Below are 27,407 nucleotides of genomic sequence, written 5' to 3' on the forward strand. Positions count from 1 at the left end.
ATACTAGAGCAACATCTGTCTCAATTTATTTATAAAAATAGAATGCTACATTGAATGCATATTTACATCTTTGACTTCAGTATATTCACATTTAATAAACATCTGTAACAGCGCTATCTATATAAACTGAACAGCGCTTTGATATCACACCTGTCATACTCATTCAAGTGTCACTAGCATCAGGCTGCTCTGACTGTTGAGTTTGGAAAACATTATGGGCTAATGAAGCTGTTTCCTTGATCAACAGTAATGATGTCTGACCTATTCTTTATTGGGGGTAAGCAGAGAAGGGGGTCAATCTGTGACTTTAGTTACAAGTATTCTCAAATAAAGATCCAACCTCTTCTGCATTCCTTTGACATATACATCCATTTAAATGTACACTCACAAAGATGTCACCAATAACAAGACAAATGTAGTTGCAAAATGGGCTGTTGCTTTCTCCATCTATGACTATTTCCACGACTATCTTTTTTCTGTTTTCACTTTTTGCTGCTGCCTCCTCCTCCTCCTAGTGGCCTATGCTGCTGTATTCACCTCATTTTTCATTAAAGACCTACCACGTATCATTTTTGCTATTGGTTTGAGCATCGTGAACACTACATTTGAAGAATCCAGGATTGCTTAGGGATTTGCAAGGGTCAATTTATGAGGAAGGGTCAGCAGATGAATTCCCAGATACCATACAGCAGCTGGACTTACTGCTGGCTTACATGTACATGCTATTAGTTCCTGTTAAACATGGAAAAAGCCATAAACCTGAAACAGAGGAGGAGGAAAATGAAATCAGTCAGAAAAAAAAGGTGTTCTAGTAGACTACTTTAACATTAATTTAGCTCAGAAAGAGGTGAAATTAACACAATCAGTGTCAAAGTAACACAATCAGCATTCAGAGATCCAATTATAGTGAATTAATTAATTCTGATTTGTCACAATTTGAAAGAATTGCTAGTTTAGATGAATTACCAGACACCAGAGGTGCTTTAACCTATGTGGGTTGCAAAGAATTTTAAATAATTATTGTATTTGCTCTTCAAATGATAGACAATATAATAACAGAAACATTGCTGGAAATGTGACAACTTTGTTTAACTGCATTTTATACAGTAATGTTGGATCAAAAGAAAAAGTACTAATTTAAATTTCAAACAGCAAAACAAAGCACATTCTTTCTCACCTTTTCCAGAATATGGTAGCAGTTTTAATGTGAATTATTATTTAAAGGAAACCAGTAATTCCACCAAGTACATGGGATTACAATGAATTTACAGCACAGAAATATAACCTATGACCAAACCCCTCTCACCACACAAGTCTCCTCACATGCTATTTCACTTCAAACTATCTGCATCTCTTTCAATTCCTTTCTCTTGCACTTGACTAGCTTCCTCTTTAAAGGCATCTATCATATTCACCTCAAGTATTGTACTGTCCGTGGCATCAAGGTCCACATTCTATTTATTCCCTGGATAAGAAGTTTCTTCTGAATTCTTTACACAATTTATTCATGACCACCAGAGAATTAGAGAAAGATTAGGGCACTGAAAGAGGCCATTCAGCCGCCCACGTTAGTGTCTCCTCTCCGTAAGAGCAGACATTCCCCCTGCCCTTTCCACTGCATACCTCTATTATTTTTTCTTCTTCAGGTAATGACTTTTTTTTCAAAGGCACAATTGGATCTGCCTCTACTACACACTGAGGCAGTGTATTCCTGACTACATACTGCAGTAAAGTGGTTTATCCTTGCATCAACATTGCTGCTTTTGCTCACCACCTTAAATGCATGTCCTCCAGTCCTCCATCTGTCTACCGACGGAAATAGTTTCTTACTATCTACTCTGTAAATGACATTACACAACTGGCTTGTGTTGCTGGATATCAACAATTGACGTATATTCTGTATTTTTTAAGACCATCTGAATGTATCAGTACTTATTAACACTGTTTGCAGTTTGCCTATGCTGTGTACCACACAGTGCAAAGAACTGTGTGCTGTATTGGTGCCTTTGCCACAAAAACCTAAGTTTCTAAAACAAAACTTCAACAACATATCAGCCAGCCACATTAATGCACTTAATCACAATAACATTACCAAGATTTACTAACTTCAAGAACAGTCATCAAATTCAACACTTGATCATAAAAGTTCAATGTATCTTTCTTTGTTAATGCTGCAGTGAAAAACTAATTGTTACAGTGTTTCACAGAATGAATAAAACCGACAGGAACAGTTGGGAAACTGTCATTCTACTTTAGGGGTCTGGCTCTGAATTCACACAGACTGATGGCATCCAATTTTCCTTCTGCCGGTTGTGTGGCTCTGTGTGAAGACTGTTGACGAGGGAGGATACTGGAAATCCTCACAGCACCAGGGTCCCAGGTTCGATTCCAGCCTTGTGTGACTGTCTGTATGGAGTTTGCACATTCTCCCAGTGTCTGCGTGGGTTTCCTCCGGGTGCTCCGGTTTCTTCCCACAGTCCAAAGATGTGCAGGTCAGGTGAATTGGCCATGCTAAACTGCCCATAGCGTTAGTGGCATTAGTCAGAGGGAAATGGGTCTGGGTGGGTTACTCTTCAGAGGGCCGGTGTTGACTGGTTGGGCTGAAGGGCCTGTTTCCACACTGTAGGGAATCTAATCTAATCTAATACCACAACTTTTAGTTTGTCTGCATCTCTGTGTCCGACTACTTTCTTGCTGTCTCTAAATCAGCACTCAGAATGCTCGAGTTCTGAAAACCAGACTTTAAAGGTTAATTTCTGTTTCTCTCTTCACAGATGTTACCAAACCTGCTAAGTTTCTCCAGCATTTTCTGTTCTTATTTCAGATCTTCAGCATCATTCTTTGCTTTTATTCAGAATGCAGGAGTCTGCTCTGCGAACATGCTTCTCTTTACTTGCTTTGTCTCCTCCTTGCTGTTTATACTCACTCTACATCTCAAAGACATATTTTAATTATTTGATGCTACTCATTATACTTCCATAGTATCATAACATTTTCACTTTTACCTCTTTAATTATTTCTTGATTTCTCATAGTTCACAGGTACATACATATGAGACTGCATGAATAAGTGTGTGCGCTGTAGGAGACTGATTGACTTCACTTGTTTCAGTCAGGCTATTCAGATAATGAGAAATGCAGTCTACTTTCTGCTTTGACATTGCTGACATACAGAAACTAATAGTGCTGTCCTCTGTGGAAACATACACCTGCTACTGCTGGCAAAGTAGAAAAATGACTGAGACCATCTCTGAAACAGTGCAGATGTATCATGACTGAGTGAGAATACTGTATCTGGGCTTGAGAATTGTTGCTGCCAAAGTGAATTCCAAATTTGATTCAGGTTGGTTGGGCACATGTCAAATTCTCAGCAAACACGCTTTTGGAATTAAAGCACTGATTGCAATTCCTGCATAAAAGCATAAAATGTACTGAGATCAGCTATGCCTAATAAATTTGTATGAGAATTCCAAGCAATACTGAAAGAAAAAGACTGTTTACATCAAGCGGTGATATTGTAGATATCTGCTACATAAATACGCAAGTGCAGTATTCGCTTCACTTGGAGGTCGCCACTGATGATGTTACCTAGCCAGGTAATGAAACGTCTGGATATCAAACCTACAGCTCAGCAAGCAAACCTACAACCTAAACCGCAACCTGAGCTAAAAACCTCCACAAACCTTGCAAATACGCAAGTGCAAGTGGATGAAAAGTATTTTACATTAAAATTAATGCTTATGTTCAAAATGGTATTGCTGTAGCCACACCGGTGCTGAATCAGTAATTTCGATTGGTTAATGTTTCTTCACATACAGATGGTCAGAACACACCAGATACTGTTCCATTGGCTGGTGCTTTCATCCCATATGCTTCGCCCCCAGGAGCCCACAAATTGCAAATGAATCACAAGTACTTCATTGTAACTCTTGTCTGTCTAAGTTATTAAGAGGTCAACCTTTTTGTGTATTTTGATGGCAGGTACACCCAATGGGAAGGACCTGGCTGAGCTAGAAAAAGGCTGGATGTTATGGGAACTGGGTGATCTGTGATACACCATGAGTTTCAGCATTCTATCATCGCATTCTGTAGAATACATGGGGTGAAAATGTGTGTTCTTGCTTACCATAACTTAAATAAGGTTGCTCTTTTCTTTGAGCCATGTTATTTGTTGTCAGCTCCTTGTGCGCTGTCCCATCTTGGATTTTCAGATCAAGACATTTGCTTCAGGGCCTCAACAACGTTGCTCTCAAATTGGTCACAATATAGTTGCACAGAAATGACTCCTCACTTTTCTTTCATCCTCCAGGCAAAATATTTGGCCTCTAATTGTCCCTTCACCACAGTTTGTTCACAGTGACATTGTGGCATAAGGGAGAGGTGATGGATATGAACCTTCTTCCAACATGATGTAACACATTTATACGGTAGATCTTCTAATTGATACTATTCATGCATGAGTACTTCAAGATTAAAAATAGCACAAAAATCATTCAATATGCATATGATAGGCATATGAATTTTGCCAATCGAAAGTAGTGCTCTTTGACCTAGTCTTAGCATTAGAACATTCATGCATGGCATAAAAGATCTTTCATCATTAACAAGCAGCAGGATGAAAATTGCTAGAGTGCAAGATCTTAAACTATTCAAATCAATTGAGGCATAACTGAATTCTACATCAGAATAATTTCAGGGCATTTGAACAGTTGGGCCACCTGATTTCACATAAACATGAACAATAGACAAAGGATTTCCATTTACAAGCAAAAGTACCAACAACTTGATCTTTGGCATTTCCCCATCTGTGGTTATTAGTTTTGATGGTCTGATCTGTACTATTTCATTTTTGCTTTGAATTCATTTCATTTGGTTGCAGTTTTGCAATAATTCATAGCAGAATCAAGAATTCAACTAACAGCTCATCCAACATGATTAGCATTTTGTTCAATTGCACACAATCTTAATGATCTGGCAAGCATAAGTTCCTAATTCAGAAACTGTTCCCAAAGGGTATTAAGCCATGCACATGCTGCTTTACAACCATTTTAGTTAAGGAAGACTGAATGTAATACACACAGAATAGAAATAGATGAGTAGAACCAAGAAGCTACAATGTAAAACACCACTTGTTAAGCAATCTGAAGTGAGTTTTAAAGCTGTGTTTGTGTCGATAAACGTGCAGTTTGGGAAGGCTACCATAGTTGATTAATGTAGATTGGAATACTGAAAGGCAAGCTAATTATACTCAGTGAATGAGGGAAATAAAGGAGGACTAAGGATGCACACATGCACAACATCGAAGTAAACTGTCTTGTTGAAGAAGGCAGTGCAGAAATAACAGTTGAAACATGATATTATGGAAAACATTCTAGGAGTGTTGTGATAGTTCCATGAAGCATGAGGCTGAAACCATTTAAAATTACAGCAATACAGACCTAAAGGCACTTAGATGGTGATGAAGTTGGCAATTAATCGGCATTAAAGACTATGCAGCTTAAGGGGATAGTACTGATGATAAATTAAACTTTTCAAAGCCCTATAGCTTATGATGAATGCACAGAAATCTGGTTTGTGAACAATGTCCTATTTTTAATGGTCAGGTTTAAGCCACATTGTAACTTCCATGTACTAAACATTGGGAGTCATTTTGGGTAAGAACGCAAGTCAAATGTGAGAAATGTTAAAAATGTATCTACAAATCTCTGACAATATAACTTGTTTTAGAAATTAAAATTTTGTCAAGGCCATCAGCTTCAGTCTTGCAGGCTCTCTGAACTTTTGAAAATGAAGCTGGGATTTGAAGCAACAAAGTCGCCTGACATTCAATGGAGTGTGAAGCAGTGTTCTTGGCTTCAAAAACTTCCACAAATTCATCTTCTACTGTCTTCCCAAATAATGTTATGTGTTGCAAATTTAAGCAATGCAGAACATACTTTCTGAGACTATTTGGTTCAAGCCAAATCCTTCGTCAAATTGTGAAGAAAACACTTGCCAATGCTGCTCTCAGTGTAGAATGTAATTACTGCATTTGCATCATGAACTTGCAATTCAGTATAATACAAGTAATTTCATTGGTTAAATCATGAAATTAATGGTAAAAACTGTAACAGATCTTCTCGGATTTTTTTAAGTTCTCCCAAAGTGCAATTGTCCTTAGAATATAACTGTAGCATTATAAATGCTGGTTGCTGAAGTACACAAGGCTTAGTTTCCATGTACGGGGTAGAAACCTTTGGGACTAGATTATTATATGCGGCATCAAAACTGAATTTTTTTTGGCTATGTGCAAAAGCAAAGTAATTTATGCTTAGAATTATTAAAATCTAAAATTGCTGGATAAACTCAGCAGGTCTGGCCACATCTATGGAGAGACGAAACAGCTAATGTTTCAAGACATGGGATCCTTCTTCAGAATGAAATGTTAACTCTATTTCTTCTCCACAGGTTTGGTAAGATCTGCTGAGTTTATCCAGCAATTTTAGATTTTGTTTATTTCAGATCTCCAGCATTGACCGCTTGTTGTTTTAATTATTAAAATCTACTCTACAGAGCATTGCAGCAGTGCAAAACCTTATAATGTTCTACCTGATCCTAAATACTATTCGGAACAAATTCAACATTTAAAAAAAACTCATTCTTAGTTTTGGTTTTAAATTTGTTGATATAACTCAAACTTTGTGCAAAGGGATATTTCTTCATATAACCAGTTAATCTGGGGCATGTAATTAACATCGAATTACACTTAAAAACATGTAATTAGTATCTTTTGGTTAACCGATGGTTTGCAGAGTGTAAATGACATAATGCTTTGCTAGCTTTCACTTGTCATCTTATCATCTGACTCTTTTGATCACTTTCTCACCAGTCTCCTCCCAGCTGTTGTGTATAATCCAGTTCACAGTTTAAATGCTTTGGAATATAACTTGTTTTAGAAATTAAAATTTTGACCACAGATAATGGGAGAGACATCTGATTGAGAAACAAACAACTCTGATGTAAACGCAACTCAAACAAGCTTAGGTGTAATAAATGTACAAACTTACTTTTATGCTTGCTTATCTTGCAAGGTTAATTGTAGAGGTGCAAAACCTAAATAACAAATCATCCTATTTCTGGGCTTTTGGGGGTGCCACAAGATCTACATATATATCAATAAAGACTAAATTATGCACGTGGTTCTCAGATCAAAACAAATGTAAACAGGAGAGTTCCTTAACAGTGCCTGCAATTCTGGAGAGAGGGCAATCACATTCATCATCCATATAAATCATCATATATATCAATTAGCTGTCTTGAAGGTGGAATCATTTGCTTGCAAGTTTGAATGATTAATTCCAAAGTGTGCCAGGTTGAGTGTGAAGCCATGAAGAGAAGATTTTATTTTGTTTAATTCATGGGTGTCGCAGAAACAGTTTTCAGTGTGGATTTTGTGAGGAAAAGGCAGTTTAAGACAAAAAAATTGCAGTTGCTGAAATCCAAGGTAGACAAGCAGGAGGCTGTAAGAACACAATGAGCCAGGCAGCAGCAGGAGGCGGAGAAGTCAACGTTTCGGGTGTAACCCTTCTTCAGGAACTGAAGGAGGATTATAACTGAAACATTAACTTCTCCACTTCCCAACACTGCCAGGAAAAGACAACTGGCACAAGTCTTCCACCTTGCAGCTAGTGGAAAAAACCTGCAATGATTCTTATAGAACCTTGAGGGAGAAAGCACTCAGGGGAGGTAGGTTCGAAAGCTGTGGGAAGTCGATCAGAACAGCTAGCAAACTGAACAGATAACTGAAGCATCCACACTTGGGAGGCTAGACAGAAAAAGGTAGAGAGCTGCATTGCCAAAAAGCTAAGAAAGACCCTCATAAAATCTTAATTAGAAAGAACTGCTGGAGTACAAAAGCAAAATAAAATATATTCCAGAGGGCTGTGGCATTTCTTTGCGTTTTTTTCCCCCGAAAAAGTGAATGAACTTTGAAGATTTTGAAAGATATAGGGATGCACGCTTGGAGAGAATAGTATAAAGTAAAATTAAATTCATGACATAGTGTTGTAACTTGTAGAATTATGCTAAAAGCACTTGCGTTCCTTAACAGTTCTCAATTTAAAAAAAACCTTGATATTGTTTAAAGTTGTGAAATCTTGTGTAGACTTATTGGTTAATTGCTGAGATTTTAGATTTCTCCGTTAAACATTCAATTTCTAATAGAAGTGCAACATTAGATTGTCTATTTCATTTGTGAGTTCATGGCTAGAGGTTCTTAGACAAGCTGTTCACCTTATCTCTAGTATCATAGAAAGCAATGCCATCCTGCTGTGTCATTTGCTGGGTGTTTGTCATTATTACCTTCTGTCTCGAAGTTCCATAACCCTGGTCCTCTTGGCCATTTTTATTTCAAATATACGTTAGACAAGCAACTGATTAGATTCATTTAAACTGTGAAGAGCTATAAAATCCTGACAGTGTGGAAGCAGGCCCATCAGGTCCACACCAACCCTCTGAACAGCATCCCAACCACACACATCCCCCATCCTGTAACTCTACATATTCCTGGACACTGGGGCAATTTAGCATAGACACTCCACATCTTTGGATTGTGGGAGGAAACCGGAGCATGCTGACAAAACCCACAGACACAGGGAGAATGTGCAAACTACAAATAGTCGCCTGAGGGTCAAATCGAACCTGGGTCCCTGATGCTGTGAGGCAGCAGTGCAAACCACTGAGCCACTGTGCCTCCCAAAAATTGGTTAAGTTTATTTGATTGACTTACTGTGATGAAAGTCACAAATTCTAGAGGATTAAAGAATTGAAAGCAAGAAGGTAACCAGGGAGATATTTTCCCCCTAACAATGAAATAATCTACAAAGGTACATTTTTGAAACAGAAACATAATAGGGGATTCAAAGGGAATTTCAGGTATGGTTCCACAGATAGAAGAGTTTGAGAGAAGTAAAAAGGAAGAGGGGCAAGTGAGGAAAACTAAAACTGCTGGCAATTTGAAATATAAACAGAAAAATCCAATAACATCTGGAACCACAAGTAACATTTTGGTTGTCAAGATTTTGTCAAAAGAATCCCTGATGATGAGTCTAACCAAGGGTGTACAGCTCAAACATTAACTTGTTTTTAAAAAAAAATTCTCAATTGCTGATAGACCTGCTAAACATTTCCATAATTTCCTACTTTTAAACCAGTTTGTAGGTGGAGTTGATAAATATGGAACCAACTTAAGTCCAAACATCATTTCCTCTTCAAAACATCTCCTCAACATTTAAAGTTGCCTTTATGCTTTACTTAAAGGTCTATGTTTCAGTTCCATAGCATTGTTTAAAAGTCCAAAAATTATCTACAGTGAAACGTAGATGATAAATCACTGGCAGTAAAGAAATAACAACACAATCTTCTTCATTCTTATCCTATTGGTATGAATGAACAGCAGAGCCTGCAATTCATCAGCTGCATCTTCAGCTAGTGACTGACCCCCTTCTCTTTGGGCAAGCAGTAAAAGCAGATTTAAGCAAGGGTGACAATACCTTTTAGTAAGGTTATAGGCCTCGCATGTTGAAATTATAATACTCACGGATAGCAAGTGGAGAACAAACAGATTCAATGATTAACATAGGAATTTCTGATTCCATTCTTCAGCATTTTGAAGTTGCTTACACATAGGTCACTTCGACTTATGAGTCTTTAATTCTTGAAGACTCTGATATTTCAGATTTTACAAATGATTTTTGAAACAAATTCATTGGCTCTTTCTTGAGAATATTCCAGAATTCCAGACAGTATTACACGTGATAACAACCTAAACTGTGAAGGTAAGCTTGTTCAGCCAAGTATCGATAATGGGTTAAATAAGCTGTTCATTTTGATAAAAGCCTTCTACATGTGTGATTGTCACTGCCACTTGCCAGTGGTTGGTTAGAATATCTGCAGGTATTTGTGATAGAGGATAAAAGCTAAATCTTTTCAGACTATAAATGCTCAGTGACATTTGAAGTTGCAATAATTTTACTTCACAGCAACATAAGAATACTTCAAAGGTCTTCTGGGCAATATTTTCTCAATGATACATAGTACGGTTTACAATGGTCCAGCTCCTCCAGTCTCTGGTTATAAAACCTTAAGTTACCTTGAGAGTATGACTTAAAAGAAATTTTGGGATTTACATATTAACGAACTGAAATCTGTAACCCGTTCTAAAAGATGATACATAGACTTAATAGCAATCTAGGTTTGGTCAATCATTTCAGTTACGTGACACTATAGTCTTTTGCTATAAATTCTGTGTCTTATAGTCCTGCTCCACAGCTACCTGATGAAGGAGTAGTGCTCCGAAAGCTAGTGCTTCCAAATAAACCTGTTGGACTATAACCTGGCACTGTATAATTTTTTAACTTTGTCCACCCCAGTCCAACATCATAGAAAGCTAACAGTATAAGGTAGATCCAAATTCTCATAAAAACTGAATACAGATCGTTCTGCTATAATGTGCGTTTCATCAGTTCAAATTGGCTATAACGTGTTTGACAAATTGTGAATGTTGTTTGGATAATGTCAACTTTCTACTGAACAGATATAGCAATTTTCTATTAGCAATCTTCTACAGTACAATTTTCTACAACAATTTTCCATAGTGCGATTTTCTATAGCATGAGATTGCAGTGGAACACAACTGTTGCATTAGAGCAGAATGACCTGTAGCTTAATCCAGCCCACACCACAGAACACAAACTTATCTTGTATATGGTGCAGTGCTAAATTGCAACATTGAACATCTAATTTAAAATTTTAATATTCAGTAGCTGCAGTGAACCCAAATACACAAATATGGAAAAACTTCCAAGTTCTAACATCAGTCTGTATAGACTTGTCTTGAGGCTTTTTAAAGAATCAGATTTCCTTTGATAAGTATTTACGATTGGAAAGCCTACCACCAAAACTGAACATGCCAAAACTTCACTGATCTTGTTAAGGAGGTCAGGACAGACTATTTCCTTTTCATGCACACCTTGAAGTGTACTTTAATCGAATGAAATCTGTTAATTCTAGAAAGTGGAAAGAAACAAAGTAATTGCTCAATAAAAAAAACCTGACTCTTCAAGCTTCCTGAATGTAGGAAAAGCCAGTCAGTAAGAGGAAATGTGATAAGGTGAATATGATAATGCTCAGGTTGATAAAAGTATTGAGAACTAGGCTAAATATAGAAGGTTCAGAGTAAAAATTATAAATCTAAACAGGAGAAGACAGAGAATGAGAAGAATTCAAAAGTCTTCTATAATGGAAATGTGGTAAATAGAGGAGTGGGGCCATTAAGGACCTAAAAGAATTTCTTAACATGGAGGTAGGGGGCATGGGTGAGGCACTAAATATGCACTGGGATATGTCTTTAACAGGAAGAAACTACTGCCTATCATTGTGAAAGAGGAGGTAATTAAGACATTGGATGGGCTAAAAAATGATAAAGAGGAGGGATTAGATAGGTTGCCTGTAAAACTGGTAAGCCACTAGAAATGGATGAAATGCATCCAAGGATATGGAAGGAAGTAAGGATGGAAAGAGGCACTGGCCTTACTCAATCCTCCTTGGTTGCAGGAATGGTGCCAGAGTACAAAGCAATTGTAAATGTTACACACTTATTCAAAAAGGGTTCAGGGTTAGGACCAGAAACCAAAGGCCAGTCAATTTAACCTGGATGGTGGGAAAGCTTTTAGAAACAATAATTCCGGATAAAAATAAGTCACTTGGACTAGTGTAACTTAATTAAGGAAAGTCAACATGGATTTGTAAAAGGCAAATTGTTTAACAAACTCATTGGAGTTACTTTGATACATAATTGAGAGGGTTGAAGAAGAATGGTGTGATTGAAGTGTATTTGGACTTCCTAAAGGCATTTGAACATAGGTTCAAAATTGACTGAGTAAGAGGTAAGAGACTGTAGTAGCTAATGGCCTTTTTTTGACTGGAGAAAAATGTGAAGTGGAATTCCCCGGGGATCAGTGTAATTATCCCTTCTTTTCCTGATAAAATTGTTAATAACTGAGACATCGGTGTACATGGCACAATTTTAAAATTTATGGATGATACAAAATCTTGGAGATATTGTAAGCTGCAAGGAAGATAATGTAGATCTTCAAAGGAACATAGATAGGTTACAAAGAAAATTTACAGCCCAGGAACAGGCCCTTCGGCCCTCCAAGCCTGTGCTGATACAAATCCACTATCTAAACCTATCCCCAATTCCTAAGGTTCTGTATCCCTCTGCCCCCCCATCTACTCATGCATCTGTCCAGAAGCACCTTAAATGAATCTACCGTGCCTGCCTCCACTATCTCTGCTGCCAATGTGTTACAGGCACCTACCACCTCTGTGTAAAGTACTTTCCGCGTGTATCCTTCTTAAACTTCTCACCTTTCACCTCTCGTTATTGAATCCCTCACCTTGGGAAAAAGCTTATCTTTATCCACCCTGTCTATACCCTTCATGATTTTGTAGACCTCAATCAGGTCCCCCCCAATCTCCTTTTTTCTAATTTAAAACAATCCTAACCAACTCAATCTCTCTTCATATCTAGCACCTTCCATGCCAAACAACATCCTCATAAACCTTCTCTGCACCCTCTCCAAAGCATCCACATCTTTTTGATAATGTGGCAACCAGAACTGTACACAGTATTCTAAATGCGGCCGAACCAAAATCTTGTACAATTTTAACATGACCTGCCAGCTCTTATACTCAATATCCCGTCCGATGAAGGCAAGCATACCATATGCCTTCTTGACCACTCTATCCACCTGTGGAGCCACCCTTCAGGGTACAAGGGACCTGAACTCCCAGATCTCTATGATTATCAACTTTTCCTAAGGCTCTTCCGTTTACAGTATAATTCGATCTAGAACTAGACTTTCCAAAATGCTTCACCTCACATTTAGATTAGATTCCCTACAGTGTGGAAACAGGCCCTTCGGCCCAACAAGTCCACACCAACCCTCTGAAGAGTAACCCATCCAGTCCTATTTCCCTCTGACTATTGCACCTAACACTATGGGCAATTTAGCATGGCCAATTCACCTGACCTGCACATCTTTGGACTGTGGGAGGAAATTGGAGCACCCGGAGAAAACCCACGCAGACACAGGGAGAATGTGTAAACTCCACAAAGACAGTTGCCCAGAGGCTGGGATCGAACCTGGGACCTTGGTGCTGTGAGGCAGCAGTGCTAACCACTGAGCCACCGTGATTTGCCTGGATTGAACTCCATCTGCCACTTCTCTGCCCAACTCTCCAGTCTATCTATATTCTTCTGTATTCTTTGACAGTCCCCTAAAGCTTTCTGCTACTTCACCAATCTTCGTGTCATCTGCAAACTTACTGATTATACCAACAATGCCCTCTTCCAGATCATTTATGTATATCACAAACAACAGTGGCCCCAGCACTAATCCCTGTGGAACTCCTCTGGTCACCTTTCTTCATTTCAAAAAACTCCCTTCAACTACTACAGTCTCCTGTTGGTTAACCAGTTCTTTATCCACCTAGCTAGAACACCCTGAACACCACCGTGACTTCATTTTCATCCATTAGTTTACCATGGGGAACCTCATCAAACGCTTTACTAAAGTCCATGTATATGACATCTACAGCCCTTTCTTCATCTATCAACTTGGTCACTTCCTCAAATAACTCTATTAAGTTGGTAAGGCATGATCTCCCTTGCACAAAACCATGTTGCCTATTACTGATAAGCCCATTCTTTATCCCTCAGTATCTTCCCACTGCTGACATCAGGCTCACTGGTCTGTAGTTACCTGGAATATCCCTACTACCCTCCTTGCAGAGGGGGACAACATTAGCAACCCTCCACTCCTCCAGCATTTCAACCTGTGTTTAAGGATGCTACAAAGATATTTGTCAGGGCCCCAGCTATTTTCTCTCTCACCTCTCACAGCAACCTGGGCTAGAACCCATCCCGTCCTGGGGATTTGTTCACCTTAATATCCTTTGGCCTACCCAACACATCTTCCCTTGTTATGTCAATGTGAAGTAAACAAACTTCTATCTCTAATCTCAACATTCATCATGTCCCTCTCCTCAGTGAACACTGGTACAAAGTAATCATCGGGACAGCACGGTGGCTCAGTGGTTAGCATTGCTGCCACACATTGCCAGGGACCCGGGTTTGATTCCTGCCTCGGGTGACTGTCTGTGTGGAGTTTGCATGTTCTTCCCGTGTTTGTGTGGGTTTCCTCTGGATGCTCTGGTTTCCTCCCACAATCCAAAGATGTGCAGGTCAGGTGAATTGGCCATGCTAAATTGCCCATAGTGTTTGGTGCATTAGTCAGGGGTAAATATAGGGTAAAGAAATTGGTCTGGGTGGATTATTCTTTGGAGGGTCGGTGTGGACTTATTGGGCTGAATGGCCTATTTCCATACTGTAGGGAATCTAATCTAATCTCACCCATTTTCTCAGGTTCAACACACAACCTTCCTTCCTTATACTTTTAGTGGACCAACCCTTTCTCTAGTTACCCTCTTACTTCTTATATATGAATAAAAGGCCTTGGGATTCTCCTTAATTCTGCTCACTAAAGTTATTTCATGAGCCCTTTCAACCCATGTGATTCCTCGTTTTAGATTGGTCCTACTCTCCCGATATTCCTCCAAGGCCCGTTATGTTCTTAGCTCGCTGGACCATTTGTACATTTCCCTTTTCCTCTTGGCTAGTCGCACGGTGGAAAAGGTGGACGACTGGCAGATGAAATTTAAAGCAGGAAAGCATGAAGTAATTCATTAGTGACAAAATAAAGTATATAATTCTAAATGGAGGCAACAGCTAACTTGGTGCATATGCATGGAAATGCGGCAAGACAAGTTGAGAGTGTGGTAATAAAGCATGCAGCATCCTTGGTTTTAACAGTAGGCACTGATAAGACAAAAATAAAAAAAATTGTCAAACACCTGCAAAATCACCACTTCAGCTTCAAGTAGACTATAACATGCAATACTGGATGCAGAGTTTTAGAAAAGGATGTGAAGGTGTTGAGACAGTATAGAAAAGATTTGGTTCTGGGGATGAGAAATTTCAGTTACATAGGTATATTGGGGAAGTTGGAGCTCTTTTTTTTGAAAAAGAAAATGTTGAGAGGACATTTGCTAAAGGCATTCAAACTCATTAGGGATCTGGGCAGAGTAGGAACCAGTGGACACAGAATGCTGACATGAGGAAAACACAGTGAGTGGCTAGGATCTGAAAGGCAATGCAGGAGAGCATGGTGGAGCTAAGTTCATTTGAGCCATTTAAATTGAATTATCATCTGAAAAGGAAGGATGTACAAGGCTACTTGGAGAAGGTAGGGGAGTGGCACTAGACAAATTATTACTTCAGACAGCCAGTACAGACGTGAAGAACTGTAACTATTTCACAATTCTACACGTTTTCTTCCTTTTCTTTATTCCTACTGCATTGCAATCACAACATTGTGCACTTTTCATCATACTCTTGTTCTATTGTAACTTAAGTACATGTGAGAATAAACTGAATTCAGTTCTAATTCTATTCTATCAAATAGTCTCCTACTTCAACTTTCTTTCCTAGGAACTTAAAACGGATGAAGTATTTAATTCCCACTGTCGTTCTTCTCTTCTACAAATTATTCTATTAAAAGGCAATTTTGGTGTAACCTGATGATAATTTAAATGATTTTACTTCAACTTTGCACTTCTTTTCATATTCGAGTCCAACTTCATGGATGCAAAGAACAAATTATGCAATATTTGAATGAGTAAAATCAATCACGTGATTTAAATGTAAATACACATCCCTGCTTTTAATGTGGACCTTTGGTCATGTTTGTAAGGTCAATATTCATAATCAAAGGAATCAGAATCAACTACTAGTGCAAACTTTTCTTGTCAAACACTTGGAAAGATATTCAGATTATTGTGTCAATGCATACTCCTTTCACAAATGTTTGGGTATTTATAAACATAGATACTAGTCTCAAACAAGCCAATTATAATAGAGCTCTTTATTACTTGAGCTAATGAGATGGTGTGGAGGTGCCAGTATTGGACTGGGACAGACAAGGTCAGAAGTCAGATGACAGCAGGTTACAGTCCAACAGTTTATTTGAAATTGCAAACTTTCAGAACATTGCCCCTTTGTCAGATGAAGTCAACAAAGCTATATGTCAGATGTGAATCAGGTGAAGCTATGAGAATTACGCAGAGAACATCAAGTCATTTTCAAAAAGTAGTCTGACATGTTGGTATGCAACATGCTACAAGATAATAACCTGAACTTCCAGCACAAGTGCAGGACATAAATGATTCATGAGACAATGTGAAACTGGATTTTGGATTTTTAAAAATAAAGTTGCTCTAACATGGGCAGTTGTGGCTATGCATCATTTCTTGCCCCTCCTATCATAGCTCCAAAGAAAATATAGGTTAAGGATATCAAATCCATTCCTGGAAGAACATAAGTGATCTAGGTTGGTTTTGCAATGACCACAGCATGTTTGGTTCTTTTCTTTCTGGTACCAGTCCACATATAAATAATATGTCCTGATATAAATGAATGTCTTATTATGCTTCAGTTGTATGTTCACCTCATGATTTTTAGTTACAAAATAATTTCTGTAACCACCATCCCACTGTATGATCTGAGCACATCCAGTAGTCAGGATTCTGAGCATCACTATCCACGTAATTTGTTGCAGTACTCAGGCTCTTCATTTGTTTGATGAATAAAGGTAGCCAAAATAATACAAGTTTGTCCACATTTTTCAACCACCTCATCTTAAGTATTCTGCATCAATTAATACGGCCAGCTACGACAATTCTCCAGCACCACGAATAAAAAAAATTGCTGAACTGCTGTGACTACAATGTAACATATCTTAATATTGTGAACTGTGATAACTTTGCAGAAGGAAATAGTTTGGATCTGTTAACTAGCTGCGGAATGAACTCATATTCAATAGAAAAGGATGCTGAAACATTTAGAATACATGAAATTTACAGGAGAAAAAAAATCCAACTTGTGTTTTTAGAATTCTCAGCAACTTTTATGATGGATCTTGTCAGGTAGTTTTCCAGAGTGAATTTTGTACACAAATGTAACAAAGTGTAGTTTTACTGAATTTTCAACTGGATACTGTTTAATATGAATAAAAATGCATATATCTTACAAGTGAGCTACTCATTGAGACTGCTTATTCATTTTCAATGTCACCTTGCGACAGTATTTTGTCAGTTCACACAGTACAGCATCTGACTCTTAATTAGGAGACCGAGCTATGAATCCCCTCCCTTGAATGGGTAACCTATTTTATTGACTTTTATTTTACTGAAATATGGTTATCAAAAATCCAACTACAATTTTAAAAAGCATAACGAATAAATACATTAAAGCCACAAATGAGTGGACTGATGGCCCTCAAAACTAGGCGATAGCTATTAGCAGAAAATCCAGGAAAGGGCATTGTGCATATTTAAGCTTGAAGCATATATAAAAAATAATGTTGAATTAACTAATAAAATGTAATTATATTGGGTCAATATGAAGGCCTCCAAAATTAACAAAATATGGGCTGAATTCAGAGGAAACCTCTCACTCTATTTCCCCAAGAGTAAATTTCAATCCAATTTATGAAAACCTTCCCACTTACTCACCAATGTGATAAGTGAACATATTCTTCCAACTGAACTTGTGCTTGAGTATATATTATGCCAACAGGATGCTGGTAGGCAGTAACCAAACTCAAAAGGAATGAGAAACAAATGGATGACATGGGAAGTGTGTAGAACATTCACTCGTAATAGCATATCTATGCTGAAAAACATTTCTTAGTTCAAAAAATATGATTAAGTCTATTGAACAGATCGTGCTTTCATTCCAGTTTTCTGTGATTGATTACTTAGAGCACTGAAAAACAAGTGCATCATGTTAAAGATTTATTTCACCTACAAAGTAGTTAAATTGCAACAGAAAAAAAAAAGAAGCAGATGCTAGGAATCGGAGCACAAGACAGAAAATGCTGGAAATGCAAAGCAGGTCAGGCAGCACCCATGAGAGAAACAGAGTAAATGCTTCAGGTCAATGACATATCTCCCTCTTTGGCCTCAATGTGTCTAGAAGATCCACTTCATCCTCCCTTAACCTTACTTCCATCAAATGAGGGATCACTGACCTCTATTCCTGTTCTGTATGTTAGCTGATATTAGCAAAAGTTGAGTAAATATCTTTGCGTGTTGTGGACATCGCAAACAAGGCCAGCATTTGTTACACATCCTTAATTGCCCTGAAATCAGTGGCTTGCACCATTCCTAAACGTAGTTAAAAGTCAACCATGTTAGTTGGGGTCTGGAGTCACATATAGGATGGACCATATAAGGACAACAGATTTTCTTCCCTAAAGAATTTAGGTGAACCAGAAGCACTTTTAAGATAATTGGCAACTGTTTATAGTCACTGTTGTTATGGATGCACTTTTAAGAAGGATTTATTCTGTCATGTTTCTTTTGAAAGTAAGTGTTGCAAACTTGGAGGCGAGCTGTCTGCTCTGAGCTCAGCTAGTTTTGGTTTTTTTTAAAAGTTGGAACAATAGAAGTAACATGAATGGGTGGGGTCAAGCTCCCACAGAACTAAGATGTCAGTTTAACTTTCAGTAGTTGCTAGAGTCTTGAAGCTGCATGTACAAGGCTTTCTTCTCTGTTATAGCTAAAAGCTAGAGTTCTCTCCACTGTGAAAATTGCATATGAGATTACAGTTTTACTGAATTTCCCTTTGCCAAAGGTGTGTTTAGAGGATGTTACAATTATGGAACAGCTAATCATTGGTTTTGTGTGTGTGTGCGTATAATCTTGTTAAGTATTTCCATAGAATTGCAGTTAAGCTTTTTTTTGTATTTTGATTTTGTCTCCATTTTAACAATTGTGTAAGAAAAAAGTTTGTTTTGCTTCAAGCCTGGAAGTTTGACCAATCGAATGGCATCCACATCACATCACCTTCCATTTACATTTAAAATTAAGAAAAGGTTTGGGTCTAGACTATTTTCTTAATATATTATGAGGGGGGATTTGGCCTGGTCCATAATACTATCAACAAGACAACCAATTCCAGATGGAATTTGAAAGCAATTATTTCAATCAGCTGCTGAGGCAGGATTTGCACCCATGTCCCACAGAGCTTTAGCTTGGGCCTCTGGATTACCAGCTCAACGACATTATTGCTAGGGCACCTCAGCTGTGTTCTTAAAAAATCCACTCTGGTCACCCTATTCTCAAAAACAAAGCCTGGAAGTTTCTGCCTTTGAAAACTACAATCCAATCTCCAATCATCGTTACTTTTCTAAAGTCCTTGAATTTGTTATTGCTTCCCAAAGCCATACTTATCGATCTAGTCAGATAATTTGCAATGGCTACTTTATAAAACCCATAAGACCATAAGACCCATAAGGCATAGCAGCAGAAATTAGACCATTTGGCCCATTGAGTTTGATCCACCATTCAATCATGGCTGATAGGTCTCCAACAGCATTTTTCCACTTTCTTCCATAACCTTTGATTCTCATACCAATTAAGAACTTATCTATCTCTGCTTTAAATATACTCAACGACCTGGCCACCACTGCCTTCTCTGGCAATGAACTCCACAGATTTACCACTTTCTGGCTATTGGAAACATCTTCCCAATGTTTACTCTGTCCAGGCCATTCAGTATTCTGTAAGCTTCAATCGGATCCCCTCTCATCCTTCTGAACTCCACCGGATAGTCCCAGAGTCCTCAAACATTTCCCATATGTTAAGCCTTTCATTCCTGGGATCATTCCTATGAATCTCCTCTGGACCCACTCCAGGGCCAATATAACCTTCCTGAGGTGTGGGGCCCAAAATTGCTCACAAATCTTACACTATTACTTCAGATATCCTTCAATGATCTATCCTCAGCCCCTTCTATTTCTCATCATTGAGGAAAAAAGTCAGATTCCATGTTTATGTTGATAGCACAGTTCTATTTTGCTACCACTATATTATCAACTTTTGAGTGCTTCTAATTTTTTTATGCTACTTGCCAGATATGCAGTCATGGCTGAACATAAAGTTCCTTCATAAATACACAGGACGCTGAAGTCACTGTCTTTGGTTCCCTGCCCTGAGCTCCACTCCCAGCCCCCAAAGTTAACCTGTTCTCATTTCAATACTCAAGGCTGAACCAGACCATTTGCAACTTTGGTGCCCTTTTTAACTCTGAGATCAGCTTCTGATCACTTATGCAGTCCATCCCTATAATGACACTAGCAAATATGTAACACTGCCCCTCTTCACCTACGCCTCAAGCTTATCTACTGCTGAAATCATCATCCATGCTTTTGTTATCTCTCTACTTGATTATCACATTGCTCTCCTGGCTGGCATTTTACCTTTCACCCTCTGTAAACTTGATTTCCTCCAAACCTCTGTTGCCCATAACTTAACTTATACCAAGCCCTTTCACCAATTACTTCCATGCTCACTTGCTTACGCTTGCTCCAGGTCAAGCGATGTTTAGCTTTTAAAATTTGCAACTTTGTTTTCAAATCATTCCATGGCTTTACCCTTTCTTACTTCTAACGTTCTCCATCTGCTGAGATCTCTGTGCACCTCCAATTCTGATCTTCTGCACATCCCAAATTAAATTGTTCCATTATTAGCTGCAAAGACCCAAAGCTCTGAAATTCCCTTCCTGAGCCTCCCTTGATCTTATTTACCATATTTTGCTATTCGTGACAATACCTTTTTTGCTCAGGATTCTGCTATAAGGCTGCGGAAATACCAGTTTGGAGAGATTTTCCTTCTACTCCTTTGTCATAATCAATAAGTCATTCAGTAATGCACATAATGCTCTGTGTGAAGAATTATTTTCTTCCTTCCTCTGTGAAAACTGAACATTTCTGTGGATCTGTCTAAATTTCAAGTGATAACACATCTAATCTGTTATTTACAGAGGCAAATCTAGGACCACAGGACAAATAAAAGCAGATAATAGTGCAACTGAAACAAACTAGAAAATGCTGAAGTATGCAGAAAATTAACTCCATATGCACGGAGAGAGCAGGCAGACTCAGACGTCTGGTCAACACCAGAGGGCAGTTGCTTTCCACTGATACTTTTATAAGTTCTGAGCAAGACAAGGTTCAATTTCCAATTCTAGTGATAATGATAAACTGGGTGGCTACAGAAGAGCAAAAGAAGAAATTTGTTGGGTCCTCGTGAATGGTTTTAAGATCTGCAAGTAGAAATAAGAACATGGGGTTACCAATGAAGTACAAATGGCACCACGGTAAGTTTTTCTCTGCTCGTGTGTTGAGGTTTTGGGTTAAGCATTGCCGTCAAAAGTGGCATATGTACATGGTGAGCTATTAATGGAATTTATACAAATACAATAAAATAAGTTCCATATGATATAAAATAATGTGCTATGAAATAGAGAATGCACCACAAAATCTAGCCCTTCGCAAAATAAATATTAGCATGCAAAATAGAGAATTGAAGATGGTTGTTCATTGGGAGATTGAGAAATAAATGAGTCTAGCCTAAAATTTCTGAAAATGCTTGATATTTTTCTGATATTCTTAGAGTTATCTTTCTTCTACTATGTGGAAAATGAAGTATGAGGTTTTTCTTATAGGGTTACTTGAAGAATTGGCCAACATATTACTTTTAAGGCAACACATATCACAGAATCACAGAGATGTACAGCATGGAAAGAGACCCTTTGGTCCAACTTGTCCATGTCAACCAGATATCCTAAATTAATCTAGTTCCATTATGATTTAATTACTTCTCATGGGAATTTAAATAAAGTCCAACAAAGAGAAGAGAATCACTATGGGACAGTTTCGTGCTAATTGGTATCAAACTACCATGATAAAATGTTTAATCAATTTCAAGTAAAGTGTTTCCTTGTGAAGAACCTGCAGAAAATGATCACTACCCACTGCCAACCTCTAAGTCTCTTTATCCGTCTGCCCACTCCTGTACGCAATTCCTTCTGTTAACTTGTTCAAGGTGGTTTTACAGCCAATCTTGTCTGTCCTGTGAAGTTACCAAAATAAAAACTGCAGCCTGATAATGCCTCAGATATAAATTTGACTTGGTGCACTGCCCAGCAAGAATCTCCTTAGTTATTCATTATAGAGCTGTGATATTAATCTAAATCAGAACAAGATTTGGCATTTAATGAATTTTCAGAATACTTTAAAACACTACCCATCCATCCACAAGATGGGCACTGACAGTGACCACAGATAAAGACTTTACTATGGTAAAGAGGCTGACTGAGTTTTGCATCAGAAAGAAATGATATTCCCAACAGCTGCTGACAACCCTTTAACATTATAAAGCGAAAGACTTGGAGAAAAAAAGTGTTCAACTCTTTAGTTCTCCAGATTTTTCCAATATTACATTAGCAAATCCATGAGACGAGTGCAGAAAATAATCCTGGAGGAGATGAAAGCTAGATGCATACACATTTTTATGATGAATCTCGCAAAATCTTTCCACTGCTCCTATAAACAGAATTCAGTAAAGTGAACAATTTTGAATTGGTTGCAACACATCATTCTTTGTACCTTATGCCTTCAGAAGTAGGATGTCAATTTTGAAAAATATACTACACATAAGAAAGTGAGAGGGAACTCTTTTACCCATGCGCTTTCAACGTGACTAGAGAAGATAATGAGATTTTACACATACTTCTCCCCAAAACAAAAACACAGAAAAAAGTAAGTCAAGTTTATGAAGCCAATACAATGTCAGCAGTAAATAAAATGCCTCCTTATATTTTCGGTACTTACCAGATTTGTGTTTAAAGACAGCACCATCTTGTTTCTTATTTATTTCCTAACAGTCTTTAAAAGGTTTATATTGCCATTTTAAGACTGATGTAAGACTGCCAAAGAATAGCAAATGTTTGGAGGTAAAAAAAAATCCCTCCACTCTCTTCCTCCCCATGATTCTTATACCCTTACAACACTGCTTATTTTATTCCAAATCAGAAAAAAAGTCATCAAAGGCAACATGCAGAATTGTAAATACTGTGTTTACAGGAGCAGGGCGCAAAGCAACACAGTTGTGCATTATGATGCAAGAACACGTGCAGTGTACCTCTGTAGCACAATAAGAAGGTGTGCATGAAGAGAGCTCAGCCTGGTTGTGCAGCAAGGGAAAAGAAAACACCGTTAATGAGGAAGGGGTGCTGAGTCAGGGTCTGAAGAGGTTCTCTGCATTGGTGGTTCCAGCTCTGAGGCAGAAGGCAGGGGTTTCATTAATATATATTCTCTTGAAGGTGGCGGCTAAGGTAAACTATGCAGGATCTGAGTTTTAAATACCATGAGCTTGTGCCAACACAGAAGAGGCTGTATCCTTTTTGTTCCCTATATCCTAGAAACAGTCTTCCTAATCCTCCTGCAAGAATTTCACACCATTTGTGGATCAGATTATTTTTCATTTAAATTTTATGAAGATCTTACTTCACAAGACTTGTACAATCAAATAAAATTTTAATGACTGCTTAGTTGAAGGTGCTGTAAAGGGGCTATTTTCAACAAAGGCTAAGAGAAACCCAGTACTGCCAGGAGTACCAACAATCAAATCTGCATCACAGTTGTCAAACTCTGTTGTGAACAGACCTTATAAATTCTTTACAAACCTGAAAGGGTGACTTGTTGCTTCAAATACTTCAAAACTGATCACTAAAGATGCAAAAGTGGAATAAAATAATTGTCTGGTGGAAACTGGCATGACTTTTGTAATGTAGATTTGATGTTATCTTTCCAAATATACCAATATAGAGCAAACAAAATGGATACCATTTATTTCTATAAGATAGGGGAACTGAAATTGATAATTCGATGTAAGAGCTCGTCCTCAGTCTCCAGCCTCAATCCTAATGAAACCCCTGTTGTGGATGAGAAGGAAGAGGAGGGGAGGAGGAGAAAAAGAATGAAAGCAAAAAATTTGAGCTGGTGTTATCGGCCAGCAGGAGAAAAACATCACCAGGTAAAATTATATATTTACTTTGAGAGAGCCTCCTTTCACATTTCCTTCTAGCTGATCTCTGAGCTCCTCCAGCTTTCGATGGAGCTATATGTAAACATCAGAAAATGATTTAAACAACCTGTCCTTTCATTTAATACTACATTCCTCACCACCTTTGGAAGAAATTGAACTTGAAAACCTGTAAACTTGCATTTCAGACTTGTTCCCTAAGGAATTTTCTGGACAAATACTTAAAGCTGCAATGAATTATAGTGCATACTTGGGATAGTTTTGTAGTTAGTGAAGCAACTTTTAGGGTATTTTTGTTTCTTTTTGAAAATGCAATGCTCGGATACATTATGTTGTTCACATTAATGCACTTCATCAATTATAAGACCATTTCAAATCAATTGGACGGGGAAGGCTGTTAAATACAAGAGATCAGCAATGTCTATGGATACACGCCAATTTTGAACTTCCAGACGGAACTATAATGTCAGGAGACTTGCATAGGCCTTTTTGGGTAGTACATTTATATAATCAATGCTCCTGTAGTTGCTACTGATCTTAAAATAAATTTCCTTAGGCTATGAATCAAGTTTAGCTACTTGACAAATACAATAATCTTGCATTGAAAGCAGGCTCCTTTTTAATTTTGCAATGATCAAAAATGGTTTACTTCCCTATAGGATCCACTATTTCCTTCATAACATCTTTGCTTTGTACTGATGTTAGTCAAGATCATTTAGCTCCTGAACAGCATAGTTGAGATTACCAACTAGTCTTTTGTACATTTGGATGGGACATTCAAGTGAGGGAGACCAACTAATCCCTAATCCTAATTTTACCTCACCTACCTACATTCAAACCACATGCAGTGACAATTACAGTAATGATCCTATTGCATATGCTCATCCAACATGTTCCCTGAGGCTAAGATATTGACCTTTATGTCTTCCAATAGTCAATTAAGGTTAATTACATATAAAGTGGGAATGCAGGTGAGATGACAGTAGCAATGGTATTTTGCAATTTAAAAACTGCAGCCATACATTGCTCCTTCACATCATTTCCTTATAGCTACTTAGCAGATTGTGATAGAATCATGCAATCTACAATTGTACTGAGGCAAATTAAACTCTGTCACCCATGTGAGATAAAAAATTCTTGTAAGGGAGTAAAACATGGATGTTCTTTTGTGACAAAAACAACAGCAATGAGAAAGACCATGCGTGCCCTCTGGCTAAAATGGCTGCTGCTATGCTTGATACCAAAAAGCATACTCACATGTGAGCAATAAAACTTCATAACAAATGTTAAAAACACATATTGGGTTTATAGCCAAGTAGCATCTAATTTAGTTGCAAATTTATATGAAATCAAATTGATAGGTGAGCTCGAATGTTCAACCAAGTTTAATCAAAATTAATATTAAACTGCTCACTAAGTTATGAGAGAACTGGAATCGAAAGCTGATTACAAGGTGACAGTATACTGAAATCAGAAGTACAGAGTATAAGCTTGTGCAGATCATGGTCAGATTAGTGCAGTCCAGCCATTTCTATTTGTCAAAGCTTTTAAAAATATATCTGTGGGTTAATTTTATAGCAACTTTAGTGTCTATGCTTTAATTTAGCAAGCTACAAATGTGATGTCATGCGCTAGTATCCAGGAGATTCCATGCAATTGAAATGGGAGAAGACGGTTGTGAGCGAATCAGGGATACCGAAGAACAATTAATGGGATCAGATCTCGTTAGTGAAATGCAAATAGATTTTTAAAAATAAATCAGCAAAGTGGATAATTTTTCTATGTGATGCCTTAGTTTTTATACCAGATTCAGTTTTAGAAGCATCCGAGAAAATGTGAATCGCACAACACAGAAGTCTCAGTCATGCCCTAAACTGACCATTTTTGAAAATTCCAAATCACATAAACACAAGCAACAGCAAAATCTATGTGCCAGATTTCCATGAAATGGAAAAATAATACTAAAATAACAATATTCAACCTTGCATGGGTTTTCCTTATATTTTTAGCTTCTTTGGAATTTAGAATCACGGCAAGATATAGTATGGGAAAAGTCATTTAGTTCATCACACCTTGGCCCTGCTTTTTAGTAGAGCTATCCTGTTACTCCTACTTCCCTGCTTGGTCTCCACAGCCTCAGAAATGTTTTTTTTCTCTCTGATAGTTACCCAGTTTCTTTAAAAACGCATGATTGACTCTGCTTTTACAAATATTTTGGGCAATAGCTCACTGTGTAAAAGAAATATCAACTTATGTCTCCTCTGGATCTTTCATTAATCATGTTAAGTTTGTGTCCTCTCATTATTGACCTTTCTGGTCACCGGAAAATATTTTTTCCTCACCAAAACTGTTCATGAACTTCAACACCTCCATTAAATTTCATTTTCACATTCTCTGCTGTAAAGAGTACAGCTTCATCGTGTTAGCTATTTTCCACTGAGTTTTCTTTCTTGTAATGTATAAACAGTTGTGATTAAAAATACATTTGTCTTTTATGTGCATAAGTTTAATTTATCCTACTTTCGCTGCATTGCACATTACACTGTTAAGCCTTAGCTATCATTCAAGCAGGTACAGCTTTCACAGGATTATTTCATTCAGTAAATGGATAAGAAAATAGTGAAACATAAGTTGCACGTTCTCATAATTAAGTACTACTGAAAATTCTAAGTTGAATACACTTTCCTCGAGAATCTGTAACACCATCATGAAACCTGAACAAACTAATTAAATGTGTTCTTGCAATCACTTCTCCTGACATCAGTCTCTCAAACAATGATGTCATGGCACCATAGTGCATTGCATCATCTTAACCCCTGAGGTTCCCCTCATAATTTATTATTTTTGATGAACATTTCTAACATTTCAAAATCCATTTGGTTATAATTATGAACAAAATATACAGTTAAAGGCTCCCTGAAATATCCCATTGTGTGCTTCACCATGCTGTGCGTGAAACTTCATTTCGCAGTATAACTTTTTCTTCATGTAAGGGGTATAAACTGCAACAACAAAATCCCTGGGTGATAATACTGTGCTAGGGTTCCATCCCTCAAACTCAGCACCACCTTCCCAACCTGCAATCTTCTTCCTGACCTCTCTGCCCCCACCCCCACTCCGGCCTATCACCCTCATCTTAAACTCCTTCCACCTATCGCATTTCCAACGCCTCTCCCCGAAGTCCCTCCTCCCTACCTTTTATCTTAGTCTGCTGGACACACTTTCCTCATTCCTGAAGAAGGGCTGATGCCCGAAACGTCGATTCTCCTGCTCCTTGGATGCTGCCTGACCTGCTGAGCTTTTCCAGCAATACATTTTCAGCTCTGACCTCCAGCATCTGCAGTCCTCACTTTCTCC

The 27,407-nt window shown here is 37.9% G+C and overlaps 1 protein-coding gene across 24 annotated transcripts in view; it reads right to left on the reverse strand.

The window, feature by feature from the left end:
• The window catches only part of LOC140476464 (gephyrin), a 538,995-nt gene that overhangs the window by 156,372 nt on the left and 355,216 nt on the right, over positions 1-27,407 (reverse strand). For 9 of the 24 annotated variants that reach the window (XM_072569115.1, XM_072569118.1, XM_072569105.1 and 6 more), the window contains one exon: positions 24,060-24,125. The exons of 12 other annotated variants lie outside the window; for them this stretch is intronic. In XM_072569115.1, the coding sequence (XP_072425216.1) occupies positions 24,060-24,125 (66 nt within the window). Of the gene's footprint in view, positions 1-23,147; positions 23,190-24,059; positions 24,126-27,407 lie in introns of all 24 variants that reach the window. 3 more of the 24 variants (XM_072569120.1, XM_072569108.1, XM_072569130.1) reach the window with 1 other exon arrangement.

The sequence above is a fragment of the Chiloscyllium punctatum genome, chromosome 4, assembly GCF_047496795.1.
Source record: "Chiloscyllium punctatum isolate Juve2018m chromosome 4, sChiPun1.3, whole genome shotgun sequence".
Lineage (NCBI taxonomy): Eukaryota > Metazoa > Chordata > Chondrichthyes > Orectolobiformes > Hemiscylliidae > Chiloscyllium > Chiloscyllium punctatum.